This window comes from Phocoena phocoena, chromosome 16, assembly GCF_963924675.1.
Source record: "Phocoena phocoena chromosome 16, mPhoPho1.1, whole genome shotgun sequence".
Classification (NCBI taxonomy): Eukaryota; Metazoa; Chordata; class Mammalia; order Artiodactyla; family Phocoenidae; genus Phocoena; species Phocoena phocoena.
The window spans coordinates 5,712,886-5,735,295 of record NC_089234.1 but is presented as its reverse complement, the minus strand read 5'-3'; the positions used below and the strand labels follow the sequence as shown (position 1 = coordinate 5,735,295).

Below are 22,410 nucleotides of genomic sequence, written 5' to 3'. Positions count from 1 at the left end.
ATTTCTACGTGTAACTAAAAAAAGTTGGAAACGAAATTTGTAAAAATCAGTGTCATGCATTTACAGCAGCATTCAGAATATGAAATAAATAAGGATACATTTAACAAAACATGTGAAAGATCTTTATAATGAAAACTACAAAACATTGTGGAAATTAGAGATAGATGCAGTGACATGGAAGAATTTCAAAGGCATTAGTCCGAGTGAAAGAAACCTTATACAAAAAAGCCCAAGTTGCCTTAATATGTATAAATTCTAGAATAACAACAGAAAAAGAATCGGTGATTTCCTGAGGCTGGAGGAGGGAGAAAATTGACGGAAAAGGAGTCAAATGTTTCTCTGAGGCGATAGAAATACTCTGTATATCACTGTGGTATTGGTTACATGGGCTTCTATACATTAAATGTGTGTACTTTAATGTAAGTAAATTATACCTCAATATAGCTAATCAGAAACAAAAAGCAGAGTGTAGGATCAGACTGAGAAGGCCTTTTTGAAATATAAAATTAAAAATTGAAAAATGTGTAATGGTAGCTAAAGTCTCTCACCACCTGAATCGTGCAAAAATGCAATATAACAAATGCCAACATTTTACACTTAGGAGTACCTGAAAGATTCCCCATCTTTTAAATCGATAGAGAGTAAGTAACAGGATAGCTTTTGTAAGTCATATAATATTCAAGTGGCACGAAATTTTCTCGAAGAAAACAACTGCATAAGTCAGGAAATCCTTGTATAAACACAAATTCTATATATGATTGGCATTTCCGACCAGTAAAGAAATAATGGATTACCCCATCAATAGTCCATAGACAACTGGCAAACCATTTATGTAAAACAGATCCCAACCTTACACCATCTGAGGAAATATATCCAGAGGGATTACAGATTTAAATAAAGGAGCTAGAGAGGAATGTAGGCTAGAAAAGGCCATTCTAAACCTGTCAGTGAAAACAAAAGGAAAAGGACAAAGAAGATAATAAAAACATCTGAATGTCAAAAATTACCATAAACAGACATGATGAGTAAATGCCGTGTGGTATCCTTGGATGGGATTCTGGAACAGAAAAAGGACATTAGTGGAAAAATTGGTGAAATGTGAATAAAGTCTGTAGTTTAGTTAATAATACTGTAGCAAAGTATCAATTGCCTAGTTCAGACCAGTGATTCTCAAAATGTGAGTGATTTTGCTCCCCAGGGAACATTTGGCAATGTCTAGAGACATTTTTGTTTATAAAGGGAGAAAGGGCGAGGTGCTACTAGCATTTCATGGGCAGAGGCCTACAATACACAAGACAGCCCTCCACAACCAAGAGTCATCCAGCCCGCGATGTCGGTAGTGCCAAGGTTGAGAAACTCTGGCTTAGATAGAAGTACTGCGACGATAAGGAGAAGCTATATATACAGGATACTCAGGAACTCTCTGTACCACCTTTGTAACTCTTCTGTTAATCTAAAATTATTTCAAAATCCAAAGTTTAAAAAAGTACGATAAACATTAAAATATAAATACAAAGGGATATTTTTAACATAAATAAAAATTCAAAAGGAAAAAGACTAAAGAAAAAAGGCCAAAAAAAGAATAGAGGAAATTGAGAAAAGAAGAAGTATAGATGTATAACAAACACATGAGAAAGTTCAACTTCTCCATCAAAAAAATACAAATTAATATCTCATAAATATTATATTTTTCACTTATCAAAATCACATGGAAGTTTTTGTCATGTCAATACCCAATGCTTGTGCATGCTTAGGGCAGCCGCTATTTAGGTACTGATAGTCTAGTTTGATACAACTGTTACAGAGTATCATTTGGAAACTTATACTAAAAAGCCTTAAAATTGTGCCTCTCCTTTGACCCAGAAATTCTAGGAATGTGGCTTAAATAAATCACATGAAATGCCCACAAAGATTTCTCTATGAGGACATTTATCAACACATTGTTATAAAAATGCAAAACTGGAAACAATCTATTTAACAAGATTTTCAAAAAATAGCTTAGGTAAATCTTTATAACAGAAGCCTATATAGCTGTTAAATGATTAATAGGGGAATATGTAGGACATGAAAGGAACTTGACAATCTACTGGTAAGAAAAAGCAACCTCTAATGATGCTTTTACATGATCCTCTGTTTGTTAAGAAAAGGAAAGAGAAATTAAAAAATAAAATTTTGTTTCATACCTGAGAGGATCCAAGTTATCTACTTGGGGAGATCCACTGAAACATTAACAGTGATGTTATCTGTGGGTAGTAGGATTATGGTTGGTTTTAATTTTCCCCTTTTTGCTTATCTACGTTTTAATTTTTACAATGCACGTGTTTTACTTTTTCAATAAGAGAGGGAAAAAACATTACAAAAGCAATGGAATTGAAGAAGAAACTGATTACATTTACTCCCTATTCTAAGGAGCATTTTCATGTATGATTTTAGACGTGGAGAGAAACCACAGTGCAACCGGCAGTGCCAACAGCCAAGGTAGACCTCGGGGTGGAGAGAATCACGACAGGCTTTGCGACAACCAATCACATCATCACAAATCCTCCCCGATGTCCCCCTCAGCTCTGTCTCCCAAATGCACAACACTGTGACGTTCAGTGCGTTTTATGGACCCCCCCCCCCCCCGCAAAGTCTGCTGCCTGGGCTCTGATGCTCCATTCTTCACAGCTCCTTTGCTACCGTTTCTGAACTGAAGTGGGTCACTTGGTCTTGCACACACACGTGTATTTGTAAGGGCACAAGACAGGATGCCACAGGACCTCAAAGTCATTTGTTCACTATCTACATAGGCCATCTGAACAAAATCACCTAAATATCATCCACCTATACTCAAAAATGGATAAGCCTCTATCTTCTTAAAACAGCAGAGCCATTTTCCTACTGAATAGACACCAAAGACTCCATATCACCTCATTCAACCGCAAGCCTGGCCCTTCACTTCAGCCCCCTGCCCAAGGAGGGAGCAGATTTTAAGTAAAACTCTATACTTTTTCCCTTCATTTCAGCCAACTTATAAATTTATACATGGGAAAGACAAGACAAGGCCAGAGCACCAAATATCACCCTGACATTCTGCGTATTTCCAAGAGGTGGGCCCCAAAGTTGTCTCTGAATTGTCTAACAGATAATGTAGAAGGAGAAACGTTAGGAGCTGCAAGGGTTAAATGCTCTGAGAGGTTAAAAGTCAGAGTTGCTCAGGAGATGCACAGCTCTCGAAGAGGGAGAGTGGAGATTTTTGTCCCCGTGGGGCCCATGTCGATGGGCTGTATAGTACGAATGACCCCATCCTTAATGTAGGCTTGCGACACAAGACCAAAACACAATGAAAACAAGGGTAGTTCTACAGAAGACCAAAATGGCGCAGTCCTTGTACGCAAATGCTTCAACGAATTGAGGAACTGATTTTTAAAAATCTGAATTTTGGTAGCGTTTGTCTTTAACTTCTGATTCTACAGACAACCACCACCTACTGGGCCGATTTATACACTCCTCACCTAGACTATGTGTTTGAGTGTTCCTTCGGGACACTTGTCACAAACATCAGAGTGGGAAAGAGCAGGCAATTGGGGGAGCAGGTCCTAACCGCAAGTGGCATGACAAAGGCTGTGTTCCCTGCAGAGAGAATACCTGTGCTGTGCTCCTGCCCTCAGGACCTCTTGGTGACTTCAACTTTGAAGAGTCTGGCCATTACCCCTCAGTAGCGAGAATTAGGATGCACAGTAAAGAGGACATGCTGACCTGCAGGGAAGAGCTGTCCTAGAAGAGTAGCAGAACATGCCACCCCCAAAATATGCCACTTGGCGTAAGGATTACTTTGAGCTGAAGGCAACTGAGGAAGATGACACCAGAGGAATCAACATAACAAACTTTACTAACTAGGCTTTATCTACCATTAGTTTCCTCCCATATATCTACCCTCCCACTTGGACAATCCTGGAAGGCTAAAACTGCTCTCCTTTGTCTTTTCACTTCTCCACAAAACTACTGTTCTTTGTTGAAGATGCTATATAAGCCAGAGCTCTAAACCACTGCTCTGAGTTACTCACTTTCTTCTGATTATCTCCCATGTACATATGAGGAATACATGTTAATAAACTTCTCTTTGTTTTTCTCTTGCTAATCTGTCTTTTGTTATAGGTGCCCCAGAGATAACCTGGCAGGGTGGAGGGAAAATTATTTTCCCTTCCTTACATTCTCCAGAACAGAGCTTTTAAGCAGGGAGGCACTGACTCAGAATAGGGTCTAACAGAGGCAGTTTGAAAAAGCATCCCTAATGTGTCTGACGCCCTCCCCTGGTTAAGAACACCTTTTCACACTCTCTGATAACAGCCATGAACAGTGTAGGATCACTAGAATGCCCCTTCTGTGAACTGTGGTACTTCATCCACAGTAATGCCTTCATGTGGCTCCAACCTAACATGGAAAACTAGTGACTAGAAAAAGTCTCCCCCCCCCCACAAAAAAAAACCCTTCAAAATATTTTTGTAACATTGTTCATGCATCTTCTGTCTTTTACATTAAATTTGACCATCTGCAGGATAATAAAGTTCCTCCTTGACAAAACTTGATTATTCTTACTAAGTTCTTGGAGAGAAACAATATTTTGAGACTTTCTTCCCTCCGTTTTAAAAAGAAGTGGGGGTGCTATAGACTTCACTTTACTTTTCACAACCTACCTCTGGACGTGGCTCCCCACCCTTTCCTGGCCAGAGAGGTTTTGGATATGACCATGGGAAGAGGTGGTTTGAAGAAGGAAAGGGAGTGAGCTTTTAAGTGACCCTGACATCAGCAAGGCTTTGTTGGGTCATCAGAATGACCTGTCCTCTGCCCAGTACCCAGGTCCTGAGCAAGTGTGCTGTGCTCCATGGCTCACTGCTGGGCATGGAGAGCTCATTGCCATCGACTCAGACTTGGATTCTGACCTCCAGGTCGGTGCGGTCTAGAAGAAGAAAAATGGCCCCCGTGACATGGCAAGTATGTCACATTGAAAGGCAATAATATTCTTGGGAGTCAAGTGCTTGAGAGATGGAACTGGGGAGATGTGCTGAGGCTACGTACGTCACAGTCTGGTGAGTGATGAGAATTGCCAAGCAGGTGGTCCACAGTAACAGTGGGCTATAGGGAGGTTAGGGCACGGCGCAGGCCAGTGGCTCTCAACCAAGATGAGTTTGTCATCTCTCCCCCAATCCAGATAATGTCTGGAGAGGTCGGTGTTTGTCATGACTGGGAGGGAGGGCTATTGGCATCTCACGGGCAGAGGGATGCTGTTAAACACCCTATGGTGCACAGAGAGCCCTCACACAGAGAATCATCTGGCTCCAAATGTCGATCCTGCCAAGACCTAGAGAGGGAAGGCAACACTGGGGTGAGGGGGCCAAGGTCAAGGTGAGCGGCAGGAACCATGAGGCAAAATGTTCCCTTTTACTAGCAACCAAAGAGATGCCATCTCAAACGACAACAGAGCGGTGTTTTTCATCCGGAAACTTGGGAACATTTACAAACTGATACCTAATCTTGGCCAAGCACATACAGAAAGGCCCTTCACCTAGATTTCTCCTGAAGTCTAATTTGGCATGTGTGTCGAGAACCTTAAAAAGGCGGATGCTCTCTGATTTCGATACATTCCATTTCAAGGGTTTTTGTTTTTTCAAAAGGAAATAATCCAGTATACAGAAAAGCCTCACATGCCCCGTGTTCACATTGATATGATTCCAAAAAGCGAAAAACAAATAACTACTCTAAGGACCCACAATGAAGAAATAGTTAAACTACGATACATCCGTAAAACACACCCTTTCATAGTCAGTAAAAGCTATCTTTGTAAAGTACTGTTAATACCAGGAAAAACTTATGATATAGCACTAAGTGGCAGAGACCCAGAGGGAAATTACATGTACAGCAGGATCTCAGCTACTTGTAAGAAAAAAATAGACATGCATAGAAAGGGAATGGAAGAAAATACACCAAAATATAAACCGTGATTATTTAAAGGGACTGAACTTTTCAGTTTGCTTTTTGTCGTTCTCGGTTGCCTGTAATGTATTAATTTTATAGTCAGGAAAATAAATCTACTTGGGCATCAAAATTTCACGAAGATAATAAAGGCTTGAGTGAGGATAGAGGCTGTGGACATGGGAAAGAAGGGATGGGCCAGAGAGACTTTCCACCTTGCCAGTGATTTGATGTGGCAGTAAGGGAGAGGAAGGAAGCGTTCAAAGATGACTCCGACTTGTGAGCCGGGGATCCCGGAGGTAAGGGAACCGTTACTAAGAGCAGGAGAAAATCTGAGCAGAAAAGTGACAACAGTGGCCTGGGAGGTACCATTGCAAGGCCGCGGAACACAGCCAGATGCATGAGCCTGGGGTCTGCCCCACCCCCACCCAACTAGCTGTGTATGCCTGGAAGACGAACGTAAATAACGTACATTTCCTATGGACTTTTAGGGAGGAGTAAATGAATTAAAACCCATGGAGTACATGGAACAGCGCAGGACACACAGTAAAACGTCAGAAACAAGAGCGGGGGCCTTGGTGGTTGCAGTACTGGTATTGAGTTGAAACACAGTTGCTCCTGCCAGACCTCTAAATGCCAGCATTCCCAGACCCTTGTCGCTTCCTGTCCTTCTCATTTCCTAGGTGTTCTCAAATACTTCCGTGGCATAAAACACCAACTCTAGGAATAACATTCCCCAGACCATAACTCTATCCTAGAGCTTTGTTTGGGGCTCCAGATTCATGGGTCCAACTCCCAGCTTGCCATCTGCACCTGCCTGTCCCATTGACACTTCAAACATAACCTGTCCTCGTGGCACCTGGGATCTTCTCCACCCCTCCTCACATCTTCCCCACCTGGATATAAACCTTCTCCCCTGTTATTCACAATACATGAAGAACTCTTAAAATTCAACAGTAAGAAAATAAACAACTCAAATAAAAAATAGACCAAAGCCCTTTACAGATATCCCACCAAAGAAGATATACAGATGGCAAATAAGCAAATGAAAAGATGCTTCTCACCATATGTCATCAGGGAAATGCAAGTTAAAACAACAAGATACACTATGTAACTATTAGAATAGCCAAAATCCAGAACACGGACACTACCAAATGCTGACAAGGATGTGGAGCAACAGGAACTCTCATTCATTGCTGGTGGGAATGCAAAATGGTGCAGCCACTCTGGAAGACAGTTTGTCAGGGTCTTACTAAACCAAACGTACTCTTACCTTATGATCCAGCAATCACATTCCTTGGTATTTACCCAAAGGAGCTGAAAACTTATGTCCACACAAAAAACTGCCTATGGATGTTTATAGCAGCTTTATTGATACTTGCCAAAACTTGGAAGCAATCAAAACATCCTTGTTTAGGTCAATGGATTAATAAAATGTGGTACATCCAGACAATGGAATATTATTCAGTGCTTGAAATGAGCTGTCACACAATGGAAAGGCATGCAAGAAATTTAAATTTAAATGCATGTTAGTAAGTGAAATTTAAATGCATATTAGTAAGTGAAAAAAGCGTTTGAAAAGTCTACATATTGTACGATTCCAAATATATGACATTCTGGAAAAGGTGAAATTATGGAGTCAGTAAAAGGATCAGTGGTTGCCAGAGTTTGGGTGGGGAGGGATGAACAGAGGGAGCACAGAGGATTTTTAGGCAGTGAGAGACTCTATATGATACTATAATTGTGGATACGCGTCATTATACATTTTCCTAAACCCATAGAAGGTACAACACCAAGAGTGAACCCTAATGAAAACTGTGGACTTTGGGTGATAATGATGGCTCACTGTAGGTTCATCAGTTGTAACAAATACGCCACTCCGGTGGGGATGTTGATAGCAGGAGAGGCTGTAAATGTGTGCAGGTGGGGTATACGGGGAACCTCTATACCTTCCCCTCAACTTTGTTGCGAACCTTAAACTGCTCTAAAAACATGAAGTCTCTTTTAGAAGCCCCCAAATCTCCCAGTGCCCAAGCTGGAAAGTCAGATGTCAACCTTGCCATCCCTCCACTTCCCCCATGACCTCGTTGACACTCAAGACTTGTGAATTCCACCATCAGGCTCTTTTTCCCTCCTCTCGAGCCTCCAATATGGTTCTCATCTACTCCATGGCAATAATCTCCCCCCTTTCCATCCCTCACCTTCCAATGAGTAAGAGTGATCTTCTTAAAGCATACACTATATCATAGCATCTCACTGCTGTTAGGAGAAAACTGTAAATCCTTATTCTGGTCTCAAAGCCCCAACCCAAACCGCGTCCCGAGCTCATCTCTTCAGCTTCGAGCTTCAGCCTCATGGCACTACTTGCTATGTTGCAGCCACGCTGGCCTTCCCAGCTCCTCCAAAATGCCAAGCTCGTCTCTGCCTCAAAACCTGAACACATGCTGGTCCCTGTACTGCTTTGCTTCGAGAATCACATACACACACTACTGCATATAAACTAGATAACCAACAAGGACCAGTTGTACAGCACAGGGAACTCTACTCAATATTTTGTAATAACCCATACAGGAAAAGAATCTGAAAAAGCATGAATATATGTATTAATATAACTGAATCACTTTGCTGTACGCCTGAAACACAACATTGTAAATCAACTATACTCCAATGAAAATTTTAAAAATAAGAGTTCTTCCCTCAGAAATATTTTCTTGACAAACTCCCTCTTCTAAACGAAACCTCCCTTGTTAAGCTCTCTCATGGTCGTCTCCTACCCTTACAGCACTGAGCACAATCTATAATGACATACGTATTTAGGGGTCTCAGTTGGATGTCCGTGTCCCCACCAGACTGTAACCTGCATGGTGGGGAGACCACACCTGGGTTTCGTTTCAGCTCCGTGGAACCAAAGGCTCACCCAGGGTCTGGTAACCATGGCTGCCACAATAAATGTCACGTGAGTGAGGGAAGGCTCTCTAGATGGGACTCTGGTCTGGCACAATCAGGAGATGCCAGGGTTGGACACATGCCCCAACCACTTATTGAGGATGGTGGATGATGCAGAAAGGCCTGATCTTTCTGCTGACGTGAAAAGAGGCAGGAGGGCCACGTGCCAAGGATGAACCTTAGTGAGCACCTGCATCTGGGGAGGGGGAAGAAAGAATCAGAGGAAGCCAGGAAGGGACTGGTGAGAAGAGGCAGAGGAGAGCCCAGAGTAAACAGTGTGATGGGGGTTGAGGGGGAGACAGCTTTGCCCCTAGACTCTGAGCATCTCTCCTACCTGAAAATTGGACTTGTCTAAACAGCCATTGTGACAGAAAACCGGAGCCAGGAAAGTGAATACATTAATGGACTAGGAGAGGAGAGTTCAAGGGAGAATCTGGTTTACACCTCTCGTTCCACAGAGGAAGAAGTGGAGACCATGGGGGGAGAGATCTGCCCAAAGTCACCCGGAGCTCGCCCTTGAGCAGGGCTGGCACACCTGTTCTGTAAAGGCTCAGGTAGTAAATACTGCAGGCTTTGTGGGTCACACGGTCTCTCTCCCAACTCCTCAACTCGCTGCACAGCGCAAAAGCAGCCACAGAACAGCGTGTGGATGAACGAGCACGGCTGTGTCCCAACGAAGCTGGATTTACAAGAACAGGCGGTAAATCCCTGGGCTGAGGTTTGCTCATCCCTGCTCCAGCTGTTGCGGCATGCCAGGGGTCCCATTTCACTGTCCATCTGTCAGCTGATTCTAACACTCCCTAGCTTCTCTTGCTATTAATGATAAAACAAAACACACACACTCATTCTGCCCAATTCTCTTCTTAACAAACTCCCAATAAGAAGGCACCATCCTGAGACCGTTCGCCTCGCCCTCAAAACCACCCCCACGGCAGAAGAGCACGCAGTCCTGGTGTGAGTGCTGGCCAGGCACTGGCAGGGGGTGGAAACGTCCCCCTCTGGTTGGAAATCACTGAGAGGCGAGTGGCCTCAGGAACCTGCAGAGGGTTAGATTATACCCTGCGGGCACTTATGGTCACCATGGGCACTGCCAACCCATATGATCATTGGCAACCAGGCGGGCTTTACCCTCCAATCTGACCGCTTCTCAGCACCACTGCCAGCCTGTTCCAAGTCACTGCTCCTGCTCCATTGCTCGGTACACATTTGTTGGGTGAATGATTAAACGTCAAGGGTAGGACCAGTCAGGAAGTGTGAGAGCCTTCCCAGAGGAACCAACACTCCAAGAAAGAGAGAAGGGGGCTTTCCAAGGCCAAGGGAACAGCAGCGCGAAGGCGGAGCGGGCAGAGAGAAACGGGCGCCTTTGCGGAGTGGGGCAGTGAAGAATGCACGAGCCAGAGGGATCCAAAGAGCTTAGATGTGTGGAGTGCCTGTTAAAACACAAACAAACAAACCCGAAAATCACCCGGGGTGGGAGAGCAGAATTCTCTGCACACAGGCGCTAAGGTCCACACCCCACTACCCCAGGTTCAGCCTTGCAAGATCCTTGACTTGTTTTAGAGATCTATGAGGCCACAGAGTGGAGACAGTAGATTAAACAGCAGAAGAGCCAGCTGTGATGCACGCAGATCCCCCCTTGGGAATAAAGGATGTAGCCGCCCACCCACCCTGCCCCCAGTTGCTTGAAGTCCTGCAGGAAGACGGTCCTCAGAAGTCCAGCCCAACTCGGGCAACCGGAAGGCTCACCCTTTAGATCCCCTTCTTAGGGCTATAAAGGCCCAGCCTCCTCACTCCCAATCAGAATAACTCTGAAGGACCACCCTAAATTCAGAGCCCTCTAAGACCTTCATTATGACTGCATCACAGAACACTCATGTTCTCTGCCCATACCTACTTCCCTTCCCATCCACAAGTGCCATTCCCACTGCATAATAAATGCCCATTAAATGCCCATTCATCTGTACAATAAATGCCCATTCATCTCCATCTCAGAGCTGGATTTCCAGAGACTCCAACGTGGAACATAGGCAAACAGGGTAAACTTTGCCTTGGAGGATAGACAACAAGGAGCAGGTAAATTACAGCCCACCGCCTGTTTTGTAAATAAGGTTTTATTGGAATAGAGCCATGTTCATTTATTTATGCATTGTCTTTGGCTGCTTTCCTTCTACAATGGCAGAGCTGAGTAGTTGCTAGAGAGACCACACGGCCTGCAAAGCCTAACTTAATTGCTACCTGGCCCTTTCCAAAAACAAAAAAAGTTTGCCAACCCCAGTTCTTAATCATTAAAGAAAAAGCACAGCTGTAAAACAAGGGTTCCTCCTCAAATGTCTTCTGGCATCTCTAGCAAGAGGTCTTCACGGGCTTGGGGAACTGAGTGTAACGCACGCTTCTCTGGTAGACTTCGCATGTATACGTGAAGTGTCACGTAGGCTTCCCCTGAGTGGTGTACGTGCTTTCTTCATGAACTAAACCTCACTCACTACTAATGTGTTAGGTTATCGTGTCAGAACACTAGTAAACACGGTATTCCTTCCGTGAACTGGCAGGGATTTCTTCCTCTCCAGTCATTCCAATCTTTGGCCACTAGTGATACCAAACTCCACTGGGGTCTTCCCAGACCAATGCCACCAGAGCAATTCTAAGACAGAGGGTCCACATAGAACACTGGTGTCTGGGGCAGATGTGGGCACACAGTGCATTCAGCAGTGTCTTCTCCAAAAGCATCTAACAAAATCAGGTGGTTTTGCTCTATCTACTTGGTTGTCTTAGGAACAGGGGAAAGCTTCAGATCTTGGCCACAAATATGAAATGAAACTGGCAGTAAGTAACGTATCGAAGTCGATACTGGTTTAGCAGGACTCCCCTGGTGATGCAGTGGTTAAGAATCTGCCTGCCAATGCAGGGGACACTGGTTCGAGCCCTGGTCCAGGAAGATCCCACATGCCACGGAGCAACTAAGCCCATGCGCCACAACTACTGAGCCTGCACTCTAGAGTCCGCAATCCACAACTACTGCGACCGTGTGCCTCAACTATTGAAGCCCGCATGCCCAGAGCCCGTGCTCCGCAACAAAGAGAAGCCACCGCTCACCTCAACTAGAGAAAGTCTGTGCAGCAACGAAGACCCAACGCAGCCAAAAATAAATAAATAAATTTATTTTTTAAAAAATACTGGTTTAGGCAGGGAACACCCAGTGAGGAGAGAAACGTTCAGATCAACACTGTACCTCCCATAGAACACCAGGAGAACAGATTTCAGGCTGGGAGGGATTTCTGAGCCAATACGTTTTAACTCTCAAATGGCATGGCTTGTTACATTTAGTTAGCAATTAACTGTGTAGCTTACTCTCCTAATAGATTTCACCCACGGTAACTGGGCACCAAATGCTGGTATTATTTATATGCCTGAGAGCAGCCTCTGAACATCCCCTTTGACGGTGACAGTGGAGATGGGGCCCCCCACTGAGAGAGTCCCCACCATCCTACCTGCTCTACTTTGGGCTGTCACTGAGGGTGGCACAGTGCGAGACAAACACACACGACTGTTCTCAGCTCTGGCACTCCATGGCCAGGTGGCCTTGGCAAGTTATTTAATCTTCAAGCCCCGTTTGTCTTGTCTGCAAAATAGGAGTAATGGCGTTCTCTTTACAGAATTATTTGAATGGTTCAAAGTAATAAATACAGTGGAAGTAGCCCAGGGCTTGGCATCTAGGATTCCCACAGTAAATGTTGTGGGTATTGACAGGATGATGACGATGATGATGGTGGTGGTGATGGTGGTGATGGTGATGGTGACATTCTTCCTTAAAACAGATGCAGGGATTTGTACAATGTCCATCTAGCAGGGGCTAGCAGGATGCTTCTAACAGTGGAGATGTAAGTAACAAACTTACAAGGACCAAGGAAAGGAACAAAGAGGGAACCAATTCACAAGCTCTCAGCCTCTGAAAAGAGAACAGGTACCCCTGGGTCTGTTAAAAATGTTACTTCCCAGCAGACACGGCCAGTCTGCACTGCACAAAGCATTTGATGGCATCCCATTTTCCCTAATCTTAGCAAACTATCTGGGTGCGTGTCCTGGAGGCTCATTCAACAATACAATTTATAGGACTGTCTGTCTGAGGACCCAATGACTAGAGCTAAAATTGCTTTGCCTCCATTTGTAGAATCTCCCAGGCTGCACCTACCTTGCAGCTGAATGTAAGTTGGCTAGCAAGGATACCGCTCATTCTGCATTTTGGAATCTTTCAGATACAGAGAATCAGATTCAGGAACTATAAAGTGTGATGACCACTAACACCACATGTAGCCACAGGAGGCTGTCAAGAATGTCTCAGACAAGATTCCAGTTTCAGATGAGAACATACAAACAGTTCACTGGAGTTTTAATGAGCATCGCCACTGTCGGAAAGCACTCGCATTAAGGTTTAAAAGCTTTGTCAAGACTGAAGGTCTTTGTGTAGATTATACTAGGATAGACTGTGGTAGTTAGAATCTGTGAGTTGTGCTTATAAATTTCAGGCAAGAATTCTACAGCGCGGACAAGAAGTGCTTTCTTATCACCCGGGAAGAAATGCATTCCATTGCAAATTAGTTCCTAAGTGAGAGAGCACAACCGTACAGGGATGTGTGTGTGCATGCATGCGTGCGTGCGTGTGTGTGTGAGTGTGCATTTGTACACATGGACATGTGTGTCCTAAACAGTGAGCCCAAGGTTGTATAGCTTTGAACTTCATGACTGAGGGACCCAGAGTCACCTGGAACCTCTTTTCCTTATAGATTTCATCTCAGAAAAATAGAACAGAAATATTTTCAAGCTTAAGGGGAACTTAAGCTTGAAAAATTGAACACCAAATCCAACCCCTTCTCTAGTTACCCAGATGAGGAAACAGAATCAGAGTTAGTGTGGCATGTCCATGTTCCACGTGCTGGAAAATAACAGATCAGCAACTCTAAGAAAGGTGACCTGGCCGCCATAAATATCTCCTTCCTCAAATGGTAGAATGAGGTCATGTGCTTTAGAGCCATTCAAATGCTCCACAGGTGAATCTTTGGGATTAGACCTATTCTGGGGGAAGTCGGCCCATGGGAAGTAAAAATTAACTTGCACTCTTTGCCTAAGAAAATCAATTATAGGAGTAGTCATCTCACAAAGTCACAATCAAAAATCTTGTCTGCGCCAAAGCCAAAAATAAGACGTAGGGATTTTCTCTGCTCATACGCTCCCCTCCTCTGAGATGAATGTTTGAGATCTGGCGCTGGTGATTTTTAAGGCTCCTTTGGTGAAAGTGCTATAAATCCAAGTTACCATTTCATAGCACAAAGACTAGGGTATGCTTCAGTGGGGGAGCCTACAACAATGTAGGTCGTATATTTCCAGACTCTTCCTCAACGAGGAAGAAGAAATGGCTGGCTTGAGAAATGTCTTTAAAGCCCAGAGTGAAGCCCAGCTTTGCAACACTGACGGCTGCTTATGTTTCCCCTCTTGCAATAAGTCTGCCAGACTCAGACGCATTCAACAGCCTAAGCAGTCCGAAAGCCACGTCAAATTGCCTTAAAAATCTGAGCATTCAATATACATACACTTGTTAAAATCAATTGCATCATTTAACATTCCTATGCACATTACAGCTTTAAAATGTTTTACAGTCATTTTTATTAATTAATAAAGCTTTTAATGGACAAAAATTGCACTGTAAATTATGCATATGACACATTTTCAATTTTACCACTATTATATTTGAATATTTCCCCCAAGTGGAAAGTCACTAATTCGTAACCCAGAATCTCTTGCGGAAGTGTACACGGGGAAGGAGAGAAGTCTGGCCTCTGGCTAAGGCCTGTTCCCCCTCTACCCCCGATCTCCCAAGAAAGGTAAAGGGTGCCCAGGACAGCTGACCTTGGGAATTCTGCCTGACCCTGGCCGTGGCGGAAAGGTATCAAATCCCAGCCGAGTTGCCCCAGAAAACACAACTAAAGAATCAGAAAACTACCGCTTCTGCTGTTTGGTGTGGAGAGTCCCAGGTTTGCCTCTTTTTGAAAATGTCCCGTAATTACTATACACACTCTCACACACAAACACTCCATTATGGAGTTTTGTGGTCTAGGTTTCTAAGGCCAACCCATCAGCATCAACTACCCGACTGAAAAGTTAAAAGTGCAGAACTCTGGAGACTTCCAGATGTGCAGATGTTCAGACCAGAGGGACAAAACATCTGGGAGTGGACGGCCCCTGGCTCTTCTCATCCTGTTTTGGAATGACAAGGGCCTAAATGAACTTCACTTGGGGTAGAGTCCCCTACTCATTATATATGGTCTGGAGCTACTGATGGAAACAAAAGTTTGAGGGAAGGCCTTTCATGATCTACAAAAGCATCATCTGGGAAAATCTATCCAAACCAGACATCAACACGGAGCTATCAGCGGTCAACTCTGAGTGGAGTAGATGAAGCAATTACTGAGAACTGCTTCTTGGAATAAGTTACGTAGAAGAAACTCACTCACTACGCACCTTGGCAATCACACCAATTACCTGAAGTGGGGAGGGGTCTGCACTTGGTGGAGGGAGGATGGGAGTGTCACTCACCTGCCGTGTAGCTCCAGCCCGGGATGTGAATGGACAGTTGCTTGGCATGACCATGACCACCGGTGTGACAATGAGCTGCGTGGTCCTCCTTCCCTTTTCTCACAGTGACCTGGTTACTTCCCGCAGCTGTATTTTCCAGTGGAGGAGAGCCTCTCCAAGGACACATGCCGGTTCCCGCGGTCCCCAAATGTACCCGCCCCAACGATGGGTTTTCCTTCAAGAAACTTTCTTGCAAACCTAGGTTCCAGCGAGGGCCTAGGAGGTTTTGGTTTCCCTCCGTGAGCTCCAGCTTCAAGGCGCTGCTTATCGGCTCTCCGTTAGCTGTGCCATCTACTCCATCTGGTGTCAGTCTGTGTGAACTGCAACTTAGGTTGAGGGACAGAACGGATCTGTGCACCTTAGGGCCAGCAAGTCGAGGTGGCTCAATGGGGACAGACAGGGACCTGTCCAGATAGTAGACGGAATTTGGACACGGCTGAGACACTCTGAGATGGACACAGGAGCTGAACACCAGCGGGCTCTTTCCCTCCTGTGACCGTGGGGTGCTTGGAGAAAAATGGTCCTCCCTGCTGTCCACATTGGTGATCCAGTACTCGTGTCCCTCACACAGCCGTGCGTGGCCTTCAGGGACCTTCATCCCCATCACAGAGCTGTTTCTGGAGAATTCTGTACAGGTGAAAGGTCCATGGTGCCGACTTGGATCGGCACCACCAGCCAGAGCAGAGGGGTCCCCAAGCAGAGCATCCTGGGCCCTGCACTTGATGCAGAGCGGGTCCCCGACAGCCTCCCACACCAGGGTGCTGGCAGGGGGCCCCACGCGCCTGGCCGTGATGGTGATGGAAGCAAATCCCTTCTGGGAGCCACCGCATGGCTTCTCCTCTTTGCGCGGCGGCTCTGTCGCAGGTCCTCGCTCCCCCGCCAGCGTCTGAATTCCTAGTCTACCGGGAAGGAACTCGAAGGCCCTGTTAATAGTGACTCCGCTGCGATTAGCCAGCGATAGCTTCATGGGATACGCACACGGCACAGGCAACTCGGCCCCATTCTCTTTTGATTTATTCTCATCAATCAGCTGTGAAATGACTATGGATGAAATCATTTTTGTGTTCTGAGATGCCAGAGTCCCCTGCAAACGGAAAAAGACGGCAATTATTCAAGCAGTTCATTGTAATGCAGGCAGGGAACTCGTTCAAGGGCCAGGAAGATGCTGGAGATCTTTGTTCCTAACACTCAAGTGTTTCTCATCTCAGGCCTTTCAACACGCACCTGACACCCAACGCCTCTGAGCATCTGAAGGGCAGGAAACCCAGATCTGTTTGTGAAATGATTAAACATTCTGGGAAAATTCCTCTGACTGGGGAATTAGTTTTTCTCTGCTGGGCGTCTGTTCTTAGTTTATTCAACGGTGTTTGTGTCCATGGGGACCGCCAAATTTCGATAATCACCTTCACCAGGCCCAGGAGCACCTGAATACAGGTTCACAGCCTCACAGAGGAGGGAAGACAGGATTCTGGAGGAGGGCTGGGATTTGGGGGCACAGGTACATGGGAGATGAGTCCATGCTCCTCCATGCAAACAGTAACTGTGATTCCAAGGAGCCCCGCCCGACCCTCAGTCCCCAACTCCCCAGCACAACCTTCCACCTTTGCTGGTCTAGACTGGAATTCAGTCACTCACTCAGGCTTGGCATCAGAGGGGTCAAAGTCCAGAACTCAGAACAATGGAAATCAAACGCCCAAGCTTGACAACCGCCCAGACTAACACACTGATGACAATCTCATAACAGAATGGGATGGGGGTGGGGATTGGGAACAAGACAGATGCGATTTTCCTGCATAACAGAATGGGATGGGGGTGGGGATTGGGAACAAGACAGATGCGATTTTCCTGCATTTCAACGCTCAGTCGCATAAGCAGGAGTTTTTGTCCAGTACAACGATCAAGGTGTTGCGTGCTTCCTAATCACTCAGCAGATCCTATGTCCTGACAGTAAAGCACTCATGTGTCCAAAACGATGTGCTACGGCTTTTAATACAGCATCTAACCAGGTTGAGACCAGGAGGAGGACTGCCCTCATTTTGTTTTCATTACGTGTGTGCACGAAGCACCGCAGAAAGCGACACGGGAACCTGAGTGCATCCGGCACTAGTGAATGCAGGAACCTGAGCCTCTGTGTTGACATTCATTAATCTACGTGCTTAAAATGAACCCTTGCGTGAACCGCACAGCACCCAAAAAAACCCTGGGAACTGCTCACCGCACGCTGCCTGCAGAATCTTCACCTCAGGAGCCTGAAGGCGTAACTGGCGCTTAGCACTTAAGCAGCAGTTCTCAAAGGCCAAGGTACCTGAGACGTTACATTTGCAGGCTCCTCGGGCTGCAGAGACTTTGATTCTGTAGGCCTGTGGGGAGGGTCCAGACAGCTGCATTTTAACCAACATCCCTGGGACCCGGATATAGGCGATCCAGGGAACACACTTTGAGAAACGCTGACAGAGTCGTGGGACTGCTGGTCTTTTCAAAAAGGGGGGAGGGCCTGCGTTTGATGAGAGCAGATTATTATCGTTTCCTAAGATGGGCTAAGAAAGCACAGTGGCCTTGTCTTTAGAGCAGGATGAATATTCATTTACTCAACTAGGGGAATGCTCTCCTCCAGCTGGGCTTCTGACGGGAAGACCCTCACTCATGTGATGTTAGCCCACCAGTCCTTACTCACTGCGTCCTTACTATTACTCAGTGGTCCTTACTATTAGACACGGGAAGAGGGACAGCTTGTCCTTCCTGTTTTTTCCTTTGTTTTCTTGCTTTTCTGGCATTCTTCATCACCTGACACGTTGTTATATTTGAAAGATACACGGTAACATTGTACATCAACTATACTCCAATATAAAATAAAAATTAATAAAGATACGTGGTAAGTGGCAAATTCAAAAGATGACGAGAGACAGGTGAAGAAGAAGAAATGGATCGGAGCATCATTTTGAAAATCATTTTTTAAAAAGTCAAAACACCATGGCTGGGGCTTCCCTGGTGGCGCAGTGGTTGGGAGTCCGCCTGCCAACGCAGGGGACGCAGGTTCGTGCCCCGGTCCGGGAGGATACCGCGTGCCGCGGAGCGGCTGGGCCCGTGAGCCATGGCCGCTGGGCCTGCGCGTCAGGAGCCTGTGCTCCAAAGCGGGAGGGGCCGCAGCGGTGAGTGGCCCGCGTACAGCATTAAAAAAAAAAAGAAAACAAAAACCCCCACCATGGCTCCCTTTTTCCAGATGACCAATGTAAGCCGGGCTCTGCTTGAAACCGCCTCTTTCAAGATAGGGCCTCCTCTTCAGCGGTTCTCAGCCCAGGTTACACACGTGAGCCCCCCGGGAGCTTGAAAAAACCCCAACGCGCGGGCCTCACCTCCAACAATCACATTAGAATCCTTGGGGGTGGGGCCCCAGGCATCGGGGCTTTTTAAAGCTTCCAGTTGATTGCATGCGCCAGCGATGCTGAGAGCCACCTGGATGCCGGAGGCACCTCCCTTTCCCCTCCCCCTCTGTCTCTCTCCCCACCCTCCGCCTAGCACGTTCCATGGCTGTTGTTTACCCACAAGAAAACTGAAGTTCACCTGGTACCAACCCCAGGCTGTTTGACTTGAACAATATAGCTCCCGTTTTAGTTAAATTTCGTTCTGATAATAGCTGTTCCCCGCGCAATCTGCAAAGTGCATAGCCACACCCAGAAGGAACTCCTTTGACACTGGTCTTTGAAAACAAATACCCATCTTGGAAACTGGGCAGCATTGGTCTTAGAAAGCATTGTTTCCCAAAGTTTGGGCCAGTGATCACCTGCATAGAAAACACCTAGGATTTAAATCAGCATTTTATGCAGATTTCTAAACCCTTCCCTCTGAAGACCTAAGGTGAATCAGGATCTCAGGGCATAAGGCCCAGAAGCTGTATTTTTAAGGATCTGCCAGGTGATTCTTCTGCACAGATAAGACAGAAAGGATGCTGGGCCAGAACTTGGACCTCCTGAGGTCTCTCCTGAGCCTGGGGCTCCCAGACTGGCCACAGGACCTTGGAGGCGGCTTTGGATTCCACAGCTATACAGCAAGGAGCAAACAGTAATTCTTGTGGGGATGCCAGGCTTCCTCGTACTCTGGTCTCCAACATTAAGAGGGTACCCCACCCTTTAGGCTCAAGATCCCATGAGAGCCTTGGCCTTGAAATAAACAATGAGTGTCAGAAACAAGGGGTGTGTGTCTGGGAACAAGTCAAGGCCATCTCAGCCGGGAACAAGGGCAGACAGGGCGCTGACTCTGGCTACATCAACCTTACTGCACACCTGAGCTGAGTCGGGGAGCCACGACCCGGAGCCTGGGGCCACCCACACTGGACAGACGCCCTCGGGGCTGTGCTGGGGCTGTGGGCATTACAGCAGGAGGTCCTAGAGGCCCAGAAGGACGGGCAGAGAATCAACCCCCATTTCATTACCTCGGGGCTGGCAAGTGCTACTGTGACTTTGATCCCATCCAGCGCAAACAGATAAGGGAAGAGACATAATGAACGATGTGAATCTGAACTTATTTCTGAAGCTCCGTCATTGCTCAGGACGTCAGGGTGACACCGTTCCTGGGGGATCAATGCTGAAGGAAGCCCAGTTCCAAAGAAATATCTGTTTGCCTTCTCTACCTCATACGGAAGTTGTGGAAATCAAAACCAATGATGGGTGTGAAAGTACCTCTCAGGATATGAACATGTTATGTAACTCCAGGGTATGACCTGTCCTGTGAGTTAGCAGAAATCAGTGGATATCTGATATAATCAAACCTATGGAGGAATGAGGGGGTATTTATATCAAAATTATACATATTTCACAGGAGTTTATAATGAATGCATTTGAGTTTATTTGAGTTGCATAACCCACTACATACCCAATACAGTGAAATTTTGTGAATGTGAATGTAGAATGAAAGTATTTTAGATGCAAATTCTGTTATTCATAACATAGAGTCATGGTCAAACCATTTATTTATTCACTCATCAGACAAATATTTATTGAGCACCTACTATGTGCCAGGCTCTGTGCTGGGTGCTGCGGGAACTTCCTGCACTCGTGGAATTAACAGACCAGACATAACATCAAGCACGTCATCAGATTGCCAGGCCAGGGATTATTAGGTTAAATTCTGCTGAGTTTTTTCAGGTGTTTAGACTCAGCTTTGACAAAAGCCCCCACCAATAAACTGAGAGAAATTAAAAAGGAAACACTGCACTCTTTGCCCTTCAATCTATATCATACACTTGTATGGGAAGTTCTATTTATGAAATTTTATTTTCTCATTGAGATCTACTAAATAACTAAAGATAAGGTCTAACCTCTTAAAAATCAGTATCAGTTTGCCAGGGCTGCTATAACAGAGTACCACGGTCTGGGTGGCTTACACAACAGAAATTTTATTTTCTCACAGTTCTGGAGGATAGAAGTCCAAGATCAAGGTGTCAGCAGGGTTGGTTCCCTCCGAGCCTTCTCCCTGTGTCTTCACATCTTCTTCCTTCTGCGTGTGTCTATGTCCTAATCTCTTCCTATAAGGACGCCAGTTGTATTGGATTACGGCCCATCCTACCTAACTACCTCACTTAACCTTAATCACCTCTTTAAAGACCCTGCCTCCAAATATGCATTCTGAAGTTCTGGAGTCAGGACTCCAACATATAAATTTGAGGGGCCACGATTCTGTCCGTAACAGACTACACGACATCACTTTGGGTCCTGCACTTCTTCTAGAGCTGGGAAACCAAGAAAGAGATGAGGCAGAGGGGCTACTTGATATTCCTATCCACCAACTACTTTTAAAACAGGACAAATTTTCTTAAAAAGTAAGCACATCTTTTATATCAAATACCTTCCCCAATTAAGTTATTCAAGGTGTCACTCCATCTGTCCTCTGATAACTGAACGTGGCTTTGAAAAAAAAGATGTCTTTTATCTAAAATAAAATTGACTGATGTAAGATTTGATTTGAAAGGAAGAAAATAATCTTGTATTTAAGATTAGACAAATAATCTTGTATTTAGAACATTCAAGGTCAGAGAGAGGTCAGATGAAAAGAGTTGGGGTTTGTGTCTGGCTTTTGTAGTAAACCATTCATGTCCTGACCAACACCACACAACACTACCTCTGTACACTCTCTCTTTCATAAATGTTGCTTTAAGATATTGATTTCTTTTAAATGTTTCAAGCACGATTTTGTAGTGCTGGTAACTGCTTTCATGGCTCTATTCATTTTGACTGTTTTTAACTTTATATTTATGCTTTAAGCCATATTACTAAGAAGGACTCCCTTTCATAAATTGAAGTAAGAGAGAGATAAACAGCAGATGATCAGGCAAATCATATCCTGAACCACGGGAGTTAGGATGCTTCCATTCCTGTAGCAATTTATTTCTCTAAAGGATAAGCACTGAATCCAATCTATAGCTTTGAAACCTGTATTTTTCTCCATGAGACAGTTCTTCCCTTTTCCATAGCTGTTCTGCAGCGTACAACTGTGTTTGCCAGTGGAGCCTTTGGTCCTATCTCTCCACAGATACAAACTGAAGTTACCTTTGCATTAGCTGCAAGCATGCTTACTCCCACTTGGTTGATCTAGTATCACCATCACTAGGTAATCTGCCAACATAGTGGTATTTCATCCTGAATGTTAGAGTGTTTTCAAATGTATGGGTTCACTCCGGTATGTAACAACAGGGAAAGATGGTTTTAAGACAAAATGGAAAAATTGGAAATTGGAAGACGGGGATTGACACATACACACTACTATATATAAAATAGATAACTAAGAAGGACCTACTGTATCGTACGGGGAAGTCTGCTCAGTACTCTGTAATGACCTATATAGGAATAGAATCTAGAAAAGAGTGGCTATATGTATATGTAACAGATTCAC

General features: G+C 45.1%; 1 protein-coding gene across 3 annotated transcripts in view; it reads right to left on the bottom strand.

The window, feature by feature from the left end:
- The window catches only part of C16H10orf90 (chromosome 16 C10orf90 homolog), a 231,691-nt gene that overhangs the window by 56,964 nt on the left and 152,317 nt on the right, over nucleotides 1-22,410 (bottom strand). For all 3 annotated transcript variants that reach the window (XM_065894516.1, XM_065894518.1, XM_065894517.1), the window contains one exon: nucleotides 15,487-16,609. In XM_065894516.1, coding sequence (XP_065750588.1) covers nucleotides 15,487-16,609 — 1,123 coding nt within the window. The remainder of the gene's footprint in view (nucleotides 1-15,486; nucleotides 16,610-22,410) is intronic.